Source organism: Miniopterus natalensis, chromosome 3 (genome assembly GCF_054644295.1).
Source record: "Miniopterus natalensis isolate mMinNat1 chromosome 3, mMinNat1.hap1, whole genome shotgun sequence".
NCBI classification, from domain to species: Eukaryota; Metazoa; Chordata; class Mammalia; order Chiroptera; family Miniopteridae; genus Miniopterus; species Miniopterus natalensis.
In genome coordinates this window covers 11,270,671-11,283,990 of record NC_142083.1, presented here as the reverse complement: position 1 = coordinate 11,283,990, position 13,320 = coordinate 11,270,671, and the positions used below count along the sequence as shown (strand labels likewise).

The following is a 13,320-nucleotide window of genomic DNA, read 5'->3' as shown; positions in this document are numbered from 1 at the left end:
ATTACGGAGCCCAGACCAGAGTCTCGCGCGCGCTTCCGAGCAGACGCGGTTGGATTTCCGAGCGTTCGGGTTGGAGCGGAGCGTGCGCTTGTACCCAGGCGACCCTCGGGGTAACGGTTTGGGGGGAGGGGGGGAGGTCTCTTTGTTTGGTTACCTGGTTTAGCAAACAAAGCCCCGCAGACGCCTTGGAGATGCTTCTCAGGCTCGTTGCCGCCTCCAGAAGCCGAACCGTTCGCTCGCCTTTGGGAGCAACAAGTTTCACTTTCCCGCTCGCAGTGCGCGGCGGAAGGTCTGCGCGCCCGGACGCGGGCATCCCCGCAACGCCGCTGCGCGAACGCGCGCTGCCCAGAGGGAGGGGTCGGCGCCGGGCTCGGGGAGGAGGGGTGCGACTACCGCCGGGCTAGCAGGGCGTTCCAGGTCCGCCTTCGAGCTGCCTGTACAGGGTCCACGGTCCCTGTTCCCTTACCTTGCGCCAGGGGACAGGGAAGGTAGGGGTGCCCGCCCCGAGTTTGCGTGTCAGGAGGGAACGTGGCCGGCGTGAGAAAGAGGTGAGAGCGAGGTGGACCTACGGATTTTAGCGCTGAAACCACCAATTTCTAGGACCACCCCTTTTCTCTAATCGTGTTGTTTATTTTTGCACGTTGTGTGTGTGCCTGCGAGCATTTCTGTACTTTCGAAAGCATTTTCTTTTTAAAAGCTGGATGCTGGAAAGAGCGCTCCAGTACTGGGCCTGGGGGAGGAGGGGACCCCGGAGGCGATGCGGTGCGGTGGGGGCTCCCGCGGGTGCAGACGTCGGTGACTGCGGCTTTAAGCAAAAGGCCCAGGGCCGGCGGGGGCTGGGGGTTAGGGACAGGGGAGGGGTGGGAAGGGAAGGGGTGCGGGGAGGAGCCCTGATGTAAGAATGTTAATGAGAGGCTCCCCCAGCCCAGCCCCCACCACTCCCCACCCCCACCCCCCACCCCCTGGAAATACAAGCCCGGCCTCTGCGCGCCATGTGTGGTAACATGCTCAGCCGCTGCCACGCTATTTAAACGCTGGTTATGGATCCAGGAACCGGCGCGAATCAATGAGATCAAACGCGAGGGAGATGCACCGTCAATTACAAGCACTAGGACAAGTCTAACTTTTTTGCTTTTACAAATACGCTTTCAAAAGCAACCTTAGCAACGCCCAAATAGAAGCCACCTCTAAGCAAAATAGTATCTATAAAGGGAGGGCGAATATATATATTTATAATAAGTAGATATATAAATATTTACAGGCGTACAGGTTTACACCCGGTGAACTTTTTCTTTTCTTTTTCTTTTTTTTTTTTTTAAACGAGTGACATTGCAAAGAAGGACTCTTCTTCCTCTCTATCTTTTGGCGACTTAGGGCAGGGGGTATTTTATTTTCTTAGAGCGCCCAAGGGGGCGCAGGGACCTCGGAGAGAAGAGTGGGGCAGAAAGAGGAAGGGTGGGTGGGGGGCCGAGGGCGAGTCGGCGGCGAGGGCAGGCGCTTTCCTGCGGCACGATGCCGTCCCTGCTGGTGCCGACTTTCTCCGCGTGCGTCCTGCTCGGCTGGGCGTCGCTAGCCGGCTGCGCGGGCGGCGGCGGCGGGGGCGAGGGCCTGGGCGGCGGGCGCCGGGAGAGAGAGACGCCGCCACCGCAGAAGATCGAGGTGCTGGTGCTGTTGCCGCAGGACGACTCGTACCTGTTCTCCTTGGCCCGGGTGCGGCCGGCCATCGAATACGCGCTGCGCAGCGTGGAGGGCAACGGGACGGGGCAGCGTCTTCTGCCCCCCGGCACGCGCTTTCAGGTGGCCTATGAAGACTCTGACTGCGGCAACCGCGCGCTCTTCAGCCTGGTGGACCGCGTGGCGGCGGCGCGGGGCGCCAAGCCCGATCTCATCCTCGGGCCGGTGTGCGAGTACGCGGCGGCGCCGGTGGCCCGGCTGGCGTCGCACTGGGACCTGCCCATGCTGTCCGCGGGGGCACTGGCCGCCGGCTTCCAGCACAAGGACACGGAGTACTCGCACCTCACGCGCGTGTCGCCCGCCTACGCCAAGATGGGCGAGATGGTGCTCGCGCTGTTCCGCCACCACCAGTGGAGCCGCGCCGCGCTGGTCTACAGCGACGACAAGCTGGAGCGGAACTGCTACTTCACCCTCGAGGGGGTCCACGAGGTCTTCCAGGAGGAGGGTTTGCACACGTCCGCCTACAGTTTCGACGAGACCAAAGACTTGGACCTGGAGGACATCGTGCGCTACATCCAGGCCAGTGAGCGAGGTGAGCAGGAGGGACCCCGGGCCTCCGCGGCAACGCAGCCGCTCCCCGCAGCCCTCCCCACACACCATCCGCTCCTGCGCGGACCCCGCTCCCCCCCGGCTGCGCTACGGACTCGGGAGGGCACGTGTGCGGGGGCTCGCGGGGTGCGCGCTTTCGGGTTGCTAAGACCTTTAATCACCCGCCTTCGCGGTCTCCGGGTGTACGTAGAAAGTCCCGGGGACGTGATGGGGCCGGGGGGAGGGGCGTCGGAGCCCGCGGCTCCGACAGGTGCTGTCCAACCATCTGGGGTTTTTCTTCCTTGTACCCCCATCGCCCAAGCCCGGCTATCGATTAGGCGCGCACTCTCGGTGCCCTGCTCCAACTGGGACCTGAAAGCATGTGGAGGCCAAAACAACTGTTGCCCCAAAGAACTTGCTGCCCAGCCCTTTCGCGACGTGCGCCCCCTCCTAGTGCGGAGGCGGACGCGGCTCCGCGGCCCGTGCGCCGCCCCCTGGCTCGCTCGGGCCTCCGCGTTCCCCGCCGCTCCTGCCACAGATCCCAGCTTTCTTTTAAAGCTGACTTATCGCCCTTCTCATTCCTTCCGTGTCCCCTCCAGCCCCTTATAAACGAGCTTATGTGGTTTCCACCCAAATGCCTTGCTGTGTCTTGACGCAGGCGACACTCACTTCCCCCGGGGTGTTGGGCATCGCGGTCTCTAAAGAGCCGGGAGGCAGACTTTGGGGGAGCGCGCTCTGGAGGAGTGGGCGATGAACCCCCATTTTTAATGCTCCCCAAGTTTTCTCCGTGGGTCTCTGAGGGTTTGACTGACCACCCAACTATGGCTACCCGGAGTGGGAGGAGAAGCGGGTAGTCGCGGATACGTAATTGCGAAAGCCCCCATGTGGCCCATTTTCCTGCAGAGTAAACTGCGGGAATGGCTGGCGGAGACGGCAGCAAAACGCAGTTCCCTTCCTGCCGGTGTCAGGCTTGGGGAATCCCACCTCTGCTCCCACTTGCACCTGGATTTTAAGTGGTGCAACCCCAGCAAAGCTCCCCACGACCCCACGCCGGGAGCCCGAAGGGAACAGGGGCTGAGCCAGGTGCAGGATGAGCCCACGGCTTGGCACGCCCGACCCCTGGGCGCAGCCGGAGGCTGGAGGTGTCCGGCACACATGAGCGTGGGCAGAGGAGCTATGGAGGATGGCGCTGCGGCCACCTCCCTTCCCCATTGGGCCACCTCCGACTCGTAGTGAACGCACCCTTCAGAGCGAGGAGGCGGGAGGTGTTGACAGTGGGGGTGCGTGGCCAGGTTTCGAGTTTCGAACTCCAGGCTGGCTGCGCCCAATCGCTGCCAGCCAAGCAGGCGGGGCGCGCGGGCTTTGCGGATTATGAAAAAGGGTACTTGTATCCAAAGGTTGCGGACTCGCCACGCCCGGCCGAGAAACCCACATCTACCTCTTACCTCCAGGCTCCAGGTTACTGCAGACCCCTGCAGACACTGGGCTGCTCTGGCACCCGGAGCCAGAGTCTTTGGCCCTGGGCTTTCGAGGGCCGGGAGCTAGGAGTTGGAGACTTCCCAGGGCTAGCTGGGGATGGGATGTGCGTCCCCCTACCCGCGAGATCCGCAGTCTTCTGCCCACGTGTCTCTGCTGCCACCGCCCTGAAGCTCTCAATGCCGGCTGTGATCCCTGAGCACGTGGCCTGGGATTCCTGGCCAAGGGGATCTGTCATTCCAGGTTAGGGCAGATCAAGGCCACGGGGCCCCTCAGCCTTGCAAGGGGTGGTTGAGGCCAGGGAGCAGGGAGTGCAGCAGTGCCCTGGTGGGCTTGGGGGTTTCAGAGGGCCTGGACTATATAGTCTGCTGCTGCTGATTAGTTTTTAATTCCAAAAGCCTCGAAGGTGTACCCAGTCTGCTTTTTTTTGTACTTCTTTTTAAAAAAAATTATCTTTATTGTCGAAAATATTACAGGTATCCCCTTTATTCTCTATTGTCTCCCCTGCTCTGCACTCCAGTGCCCTCCCCAGGTCTTACTCCACTATTGTGTGTCCCTGGGGTATGCATATATGCATATAAGTTCTTTGGTTGATCTCTTTCCTCCCCTCCCCTTTCCCTCTGAGAATCGTTTTTTTCTTCTAAGGTTGAATTTAGTGGTGAAAGCTTGCTTGGCTGACCTGTATATTTTACAGGTTATAAAGGTTACCATTCCTACTCTAAAGTATATTTCCAACAGTGACTTGGCAGATGTTCAGAAATACAAAATAGTTTCTGCCCAAGTGACCCCCATGGCAAATTCCCTACCCTCAGGAAAGAAAGTTGCTTGAGGACAAAGCTCTCTCTGGGGATCTTCTACCATCACTTTACCATAAGCAGTTAATGGGTTAATTAGGAGTTCAGTGGAGTTTGATTTCCAGAGCATTTGTCTTGGCTCAGGCATTCACTGGAGAGGGAGCTTGGGCTGCTCCTAACTCTCTGTCCCTCAGCTTCCTCAGGTAAAGTGGGAGTAGTAGGTACAGCCTCATCTTGGGGCTACTGGGAGTATTAAATGAGCTAACACACTGAATGCGCTGGAACAGTGCCAGGTGCATCAGTGCTCAGTAAAAGTGAAGGTTTATTACAGTGGTTATTAGTTTATATACATGATGATAATCACTTTTACTAGAAGATGAGGCCGTGACCTGGGGAAAGAACCCTGGGGTGAGAAGCAGATGCTCTGGATTTGGTGTCTCCACTCCGCAGCTGCTTGGCCTGGCCAGGTCACTTACCTTCTCTAAGGCTGAATTTCCTCCTCTGAGAAATAGTGAGTTCAAATGAGAATCAGGCCCCTTCAAAGTGATGTTTGGTGGTTCTGATGTGTGCTCACTCAAGTATAAAAGTGTAACTGACTGTGTTTTTGTCTTTGAAAATTCTATATTAAACATCATAGAACTAGGAGTCCACCCCCACCCCCCACCCCTTTGGAGATAGCATTTTAGTACTTCTTTGGACTTAGGTTCATCTTTAAAATCAGATGCAAATATTTGAATCTCTTAAAGGGTAAAAACTTACAATGTCACCATCTTGAATAATAATGTGACTAAAATTTCATTTGGCTACGTGTTGTACTGTAGAAAGCAAAACTAAGGGATATCAACTATTCTTTCATTTTAGTGGTTTACCATTGAAGTCAAAGATTACATTTTCTCTCTCTCATGCCTTTAGCCAACATATCATATCACTGAAATACACACATCTGAGCATATATTATTTAAAGAAAAAGATCTTTGTTTAAAATTGATTCAGTTATGCAGTCAGCTAACTACTGCCTTCAACATTCTATGCTAAACGATAAATTTATTTTTAAAAAGGCAAGTTTAAAACTTTTTCCAGCTGTTGTTTTGTCTATTTAGCTTATAAAATACAGCACTAGAAGTACTGTACCCAAAAACATTTTGCATGAAGAACTGTAGGTATATCCCATTAGTTATTAATAATATGTCATTAATTTGGGCCTGCATAACATCTGTAGAGATAATAGTATTTAACCAGTACAGAGTCATTTATTTTTAGAATTAGGCTGGGGGAAATGACCAAGTGGTTGATCAGAAGAATTTTATTTTTATTGTTCAAAATATTACAGATGCCTCTTTTTCTCCCCATTGATCCATTCCACCCGATCAGCATAATTTTTAAGAAAAGAACCCAGGATAAGTGAAATAATTAACACATAGCAGGGGGAAAAAGAAGCATTGTAGGCTGCCCTATGGAAATTCTGAAATCCTTTGGAGTAGATGGAACTTTGTGAACAATAAAAATAAAGGTGCAATCTCTATTTTGCAAGTGAAACCCGTTGCTATGTAGTGTAGAAACAGCCAGAGAGAAATCCCTTTTCTTAAAAACAGATTTTATTTTTATGAAAGTTAGTTATATAGCTATATAGTTTAAAAAGTCAGAAAATTACATGATTACATGTCTTATTAGGAACAAGAGTTTTCTGTCTCCTACTCCCAATTTCTCACTTCCCAGAGGAAACTATTTTCATATCTTGTAGTTTTTTCTGTAGGTATTTGACCTCATACCCTAAATCACATGTTGCTTTTGATTTTTTCAGTTTTAGGTTTTACGTCTTGTCATCCAGGGGAAGATGCTGATTTAGTTCTCTTTTACTCCCTGTTAAGCACACATTCAAGTTTTCCTTCATTGTGATTGCATTATAACTTTTGGTTAGCTTAGTAGTATTCAGTGTCTGTATTATTATTACCTTCTAAATGCTATTTGTAGTTGAGCCATACAGGCTACTATGATGACGTTTCCTTTCTTTCCCTACTTGTTTTCCTTGGGGTTAAAAAAAAGTCTATTTTTGTTTGCTTAAGTTTCCTATGGAATTATAACTACATAATCTACCAATGTTGTATTTTAAGTCTCCTGAGCTGCTCCAGTTTAGTTATTTTCCAAAAATTCTGCAGAGTTGTAACTCTAGGTTCTTTCTTCAACATCCTCCTGCATCTCCCATCTCTCTCCAGCTAGATCTTTCTGTGTTCTTTCTTGGTTCACACTCTTGTTTTGGTGGAGTACATCCTCCAGGCACTTTCTCAGAAAGGATGAATGAGAGCTAAAGTTTGAGACTTTTCATGACTGAAAATTTCTTCATCCTACCATTATATGTAATTATAGAATTCTAGATCTGAAATTATTTTACCTCAGACTTTGAAGGATTGTCTTTTAAATTCCAGTGTTGCTATTAGGCAGCTAGAATTGATTCCACTTCTTTATCTACTGTTTGTTGTTTTCTTACCCCCTGGAAATTTTTAGACTATTTTTGTTGCTCCCAATATTTTTACATTCCATTATGATGTAATTTTATGCCACTATTTTGCCTTATGCACCCAAAGGTATTGAAGGGTAGGCCTCTTCAGTCCAGAAACTCATGTCTTCTAGTTCTGGGAAATTTTCTTAAATTATTTCTTTGGAAATTTTATCCCCTTCACCTTATCTGTTTTCTCTATTCTAGAACTTGTTTTATTTGGATGCTAGATCTCCTAAGCAGATACCCTACTTTTCTTATCCCCTTTCTTACATTTACCACCTGTCTTAAAAAAGTTCTTACTTAGATATTTTTTTGACTGCTCCCAGAGTGACTGAGATTTGGTTTTTCATTTCTGCTATCATATTTTCAATTTGCAGCACATGGCACATCTTGCTTTGTTCCCATGCAGTAAGTAGCATCCCTTTTCCCTTCCAGGTATAGAGTTAAATGAAAGATGGATGCAGAAGTGACATAGACAATATGAAAGTACCGTTTTTATTATCAATAAAACCTATTGGAGAACATGGGTTTAGACCTGCTGCCAAAAGGGCTGCTTATTACTTTCCCTCAGAATTAGGCAGGTTCATCCACTAAGTTACAGATCAGCTGTTCAGCTGCAGATCCCCCTCCAGGACAGGCCCTTTATATGACAAAAGTCACCCATAATGTGTGCTCTCTGAAAGCAGACACATCTCAAAGAGAACGGAAGAAAGGGCTGAGCCCAATGTGCCCAATTTTTTTTTTTTTTCCTTCTAGACTCACCAATCAGACAATTCACTCCTTTTCCTCCTGGGAGTGGGGATAGAGAAGGGTAAATGAAGGGAGTGTCACCTTTTTAGAGGTTGCTCCAAATGGAAACCTGAGACTGGGGAAAGGTATGCATACCCCTAACTCAGGTATCCTTCTGGTCTCTGCATTGACTTCTACAGCCACCTCTTTGCACTTCTCTCTGCGGTTCTTAGAGTGATGTTAAGAATGTGCCATGCCAGAGTAGTGAGAAGTCTCTTACAGAAGACACGGGGAAATCAGGAAGTGGAGGGTGACATGGACCATTGCAACTTCTTTGGCAAGTGAAGACAAGAGAGCGGAATGACACAAACTCTATCCAGAAACTTAGACTCCCACCACCACCACTCCTTTTAGAATTTTAACAATTTGACCCCCAAATTACTACTTATATATTTAAATATACTTAAATACAGTAGAAACCATCTTAATTGACCTCCATGTTAACAACTTACAGGATTAGCTGATGCTTTTTCTCTGTGAACCTTAGTGACTGCTGGCGAGCGCTGGAGGGTAGCCTGCAGACCTCTCACACGTGTCCGTACACCTTCCAAGAGCTGTCCCCAATCTGTTTATGCCAATTGTGCTTATTATTTTAAGCATGTAGTTTAATGAGTTATGTAAACTGATGAAACATGAGTAGGAAGAGAATGGTATTTTAATGAAAACTATTTTAATCTTCTGATAGACTGCATAAAGGCAAATTGCTAAAAATACTTAGTGTTGAATTAGGGTTGAATGAAACAACCATGAGAGATTAGGGATTATCCTACAAATCTAGAAGGATTCTGCACTCTGACTGCTTTGCCAGTATCTTTAAATACTTGCTCCAACTTAAACTGAATCATAATGTGCATTATGGGTTTATTTTATGCAAAAAAAACAGTACCTTGCCCATGAACTTGGAAGTTAAGGGTTCCTCTTGAGAGTTAAACCACATGGTCAACACACAACGGATGAGATCTAAGATAATCAGTCTGCTCAGATAGCCACAATGCCACTTGGGTCACTTTTGCTCAGTCCAAGTAGGCTCTGACATTTAAGGAAAGAGTGCGTCCGTCAGAAGGAATTGGTCTTGATGGTGATGGGGATAGAGAGAAGTAGATGCATCAGGACTGTAAGACAGAAAAAGAAGTGCCTGGGAGGCCAGTGTGGGGCAGAGCCCAGCTAGGACTTAGGAAAGCTTGAGCTCTGGCCTTGTGGACCCCGCCTGTTTGGTCCTGGGCCGGGTATATATCTCTTAGGCTGGAGATATCCAGCCCTGATGCCTTTAGATGCCTGAATCATGCAACGGACTTACCTGATTCTGATTTCATCCTTGCTAACTTCCCACTTCTTATGATTTTGCTCCCCAGTTTGCATGCCTAGTTACATGCTGACGCAGACAAGTTCGTAGCCATTTCGGTCCTCATTGAATTTAAGTAATCTGCATTTCAGGTCATCTAAAAATATCTGAGTTAGGTTATTGGGACTCTGTATTCAAGCAGTGACTCTACTATTTATGTGCTGACAGAATGAGGCTGTGCGTCTGGGGGGTTAGAGGCAAACTCCGAACTAGGATTAATTGATCAAAAACTGATGAGGGCTGCGGGGCAGACAGTCTGCCCAAGTCTGCTGGACCCTCCTGGACATGTCCCCTCTCAGAAGCTACACTCTTCAGTTGTCCAGCCTCAGGCCCTTATTGGCTATTCTGTGGGACGCCTTGGCTTTTCTGTTTATTTAAGGGACTAGAATTGAATCATTGCTAAAACAAGGGTCTAAGGCATAATGAATAACGTGTTTCTTCGAAAGTCTCCCTACTGAGGCTTCCTGCGATCTGATTATGTATCCCAAATGTATCATTATATTTCTGAGCACAAACAACACCTTCTCCCACAGTTACAGCTCTTGACGAGTTTTATATTGTTTAAAAACAAATTCTCCGGAGTGGTTGGCCTGTCCATGGAGCCCCTTGGCGGTAGGAATGTCAGAGTCATGGTCTAACACTCTGAATGAAGGTCGCAGTGAACGAAATATCAACAAGCCCTAACCCTCCGCGCGGGTTGCCAAGGCAGCTTTGGCACAGCCTGAAGTTTGTTTTACGTCTTTCAGCACCCATGCTTTTACAAAGAACATACTCATCTCCCAGAGCTGGCATGCACGGTGATAACGCGGTCCCGGCACCCAGGCCTCTCCTCTCCTCTCCTCTGTGTGTGCAGCAAAACACAGCGGGTCCCTCATGGGGACAGGGGTCAGCGACAGTGATCGAATTAGCTGGGTAACGGCCAGGTTCCCGATCCACTGCAGCCCGTTGAAGCTCTGGGCGGCAGGCGACAAAGTTCTGGAGCTGCCGAAAGCCTCTCGCACCCGGCAGCGTGGCTGTGAACTGTGGACTCCGGCTGACTCGTTCCTGTGTGTGCTGAGACAGCCTGAGCGACGTGTGTCAGCATGAAGGCCGCAGAGAGCCCGGACCGCGCCCTGCGTCCTCTGTCTGATCTGCCACCGAAGGGTCTCCCTAAAACCGTTCTGTTTGCTTCTTCAGGAAAACGTATTTACCGTGCGATTAAGTATAAAAAGCAGTTGGCACTTCTCACTGTCTTATATTGGGCAAATCTGGTGATTCATTGGAAGAATTTTTTAAAACTTCATTTTGAAATAATTTTACATTTTTGGAAAAGATGTAAGAAATTATTTAAAATAACACCCAACCTCTGTTATAGACTTCACCCAGATTTTTACCAGTTGTTAACATTCTGCCATATATCCTTTTCATTCCAAATTTCTCCCTTCCCCTCATATTCTCCCCTCCCCTCCCCTCCCCTCCCCTCCCCTCCCCTCCCCTCCCCTCCCCCCTCCAAATATATACACATATACATCACACACAAATATTACTATCTTTTTATTAACTATTTGAGAGTAAGTACAGCCGTCATGCTCCTTGACCCCTAAATACTTAAGTGTGTTTCTTAAGAAAAGAGACACTTACAGATCCATGGCCGAACAATGAAAACCACGCTTCACACAAAGCAGCGCTATTATCTGGCTTACAGACCTTAATCACATTTCTCTAGTTGTCCCAATAATACCCTTTACAGCAAAACTTTTATTATTATTTTCTTTAAGGTCCAGGGTCCAACCGAGGATCACACATTGCGTTGTTTTCTGTCCCTCTAAGTGTGTTTTAGTCTAGAACATGTCCTCAGCCTGCCTTTGTTTTCCGTGAAATTGACCGTTTCGAAGAGCACAGGGCAGCTCTTCTCCAGCCCGCGCGCTGCTGGATTGGCCGCTGCTTCCTCCCGATTAGATTCCGGTTTCCTACTTTGATGCTTTGGTCCTGGGTGTGTTACATCAGGAGGCTCAGGAATCTGTTCCCATGGTTGGTGACATTGGCTCCCATGCCTTGGTTGTGGTGGCATCCGCTAGATTTCTCCACCGTAAAGTTTCTGTCCTTCCCCTTTGAAATTAATATGTAATTTGTGAGGATGCTTTGGGGCGATGTGAGGACCCTGTTCCTTGCCAGCCACCCCCCGCTGGGTTCAGCCTCTCACCATGTTGCTGGTTCCTTTCCCCAGTGGTGATCATGTGTGCCAGCGGCGACACCATCCGGGACATCATGCTGGCGGCTCACAGACACGGGATGACCAGCGGAGACTATGCCTTCTTCAACATCGAGCTCTTCAACAGCTCTTCCTACGGTAACTCGCATCCGCTTTCCCCTTGTGGGCTGGGGGTCAGCAAGGGGTGAGAAAGAGCCAATAAAGTGAGTTACGGCAGCAGATTTGATTTCCATAACTAGGGGTTTAGAAATTTCTGATTCTGATCACGGTCACGACTCCTCCTAAGTTCTCTAGCTTTTCTTCTCTGGGAACTCAATTAGAGCAAAGAGATACCACTTACCTGTGATGCCGAGGGACCTGTCTTCAAATGATCTTAAGTCTAGGCCCTAAAGACCCAGCCTAGTGCATTTCCAACTGCCGGTTGCCTCCATGATGGACTGTAGAGATAATTTGAGTGAGATCTGGGCACCATATTGAATAGAATGGAATAGACTAGAACATATCAATGTAATAGGACATGTTAAAGTGTGTCACACATACCATATGTATTATTTCATGAAACTTTTATTTAGTAATATAATTGTGTGTTTGTGTGTATATATTTATGCATATTACCCATATGTTTGTAATGGGCCACCATGTGAAATAAATAAAATAACCATTATTGTAAATGGAGATACAACATTTTGAAAGTCTCTGCTCCCAGCCCCACTTCATTTCAGATTAGTGCTCCTTAAGCTTTTCCTATTTAGAAGTTCAGGAGCCACCAACATATGTGATTGAAAGCATTTAATTTCTTAAAATGGGCCTGGGGAAGTTCCCAGGGTGCCTGTGATGGAGGGTGTGTAAGAAGGTCATCAAGATCACAGGTATAAGACAGTTTTCCCAGGTGTGGTCAGGACTCTCTCTGAAGTAGACACTGTCGGGCACATTGGCAGTTGAGGGGAACTGTGACTGTGCATGTCACCAACGGCATGTTGATGCTGAGCTCCTCTTCCCAGCTCTGGCTGTTGGGACAGTTAGACAGGATCTGAACCTTACAACACACACCCCAGCTTCCTGCCCTGATATCCTGGTTACTTAAGCACTAGATCACTGCCCATAAACGGACAGTAAAGCACACTTCTCACGGGCATCAGGGAAAGTTGATGACACAAAAGTAGCCGCTGCTTCCTTGTAGTGGGTAAAATGGGAGATTTGAGGCTTTCGGGATAAACACCCAGTGTTTTCCTCCTTGCTGCTGTGATGGTCTTCTCCCCTCCCTTTCACTAGCAGAGTGGCAGTTTCACTTCTTGATCCAAGGTCAGAATGTACTTACATTACTGGCTGCAGTACTGAGTTCATGGAGAGAGTGGTAGACACTGGTGAGAAATGAAAAACACTTATTCTGAATTTTGCAAGTTGGCTACTGCAAACATAGAATTTGGAGGCAATGCATGTGAATGCACATTATAAATAGGCAAATGCAATACAAATATTAGGTACTGGCATTCCTCTCATCCACAGATAAAGCTCGTATTACTTTCTCCTGTCATTTTAATGCGTGAGTATTATAGAAAATTTGAGAAACAAAATAGCACAAGGAAGAAATTAAATTTTTATAATTCCATCACCCAGATAAAAGTGTATTGATAACATTTGGAAGTATGTACATCTTGTCTATTTTACAAAATATAGATTTTAAAATACTTTTAATAAAATGATCACTCTATTTATAGTATGGGTACATAGTGTTTTATAATTTTGACTTGCCATCTTTACTTTTTCTGTCTCCTATTTTAAAATATTTGTGTTTTTCCCAGCTTTTTGCTATAAGAACGAGGCTATATTGAGTTTCCTTGAGTGTATGTGCATATGTGTGCCTGTACACACACACACACACACACACACATTTATTCTGTAAGATAAATTTCTAGATGTAGAATTTCTGGGTCAAAAGTTACATGCATTTAAGCTTTGGTAGATATTG

The 13,320-nt window shown here is 47.9% G+C and overlaps 1 protein-coding gene across 2 annotated transcripts in view; it reads left to right on the top strand.

Moving 5' to 3' along the window:
- The first annotated feature begins 961 nt into the window (after positions 1–961).
- Positions 962–13,320, top strand: part of NPR3 (natriuretic peptide receptor 3) — a 62,986-nt gene continuing 50,627 nt past the window's right edge. For both annotated transcript variants that reach the window (XM_087815316.1, XM_016224348.2), the window contains exons 1-2: positions 962–2,266; positions 11,367–11,489. In XM_087815316.1, coding sequence (XP_087671442.1) covers positions 1,513–2,266; positions 11,367–11,489 — 877 coding nt within the window. In that variant the 5' untranslated portion in view covers positions 962–1,512. The remainder of the gene's footprint in view (positions 2,267–11,366; positions 11,490–13,320) is intronic.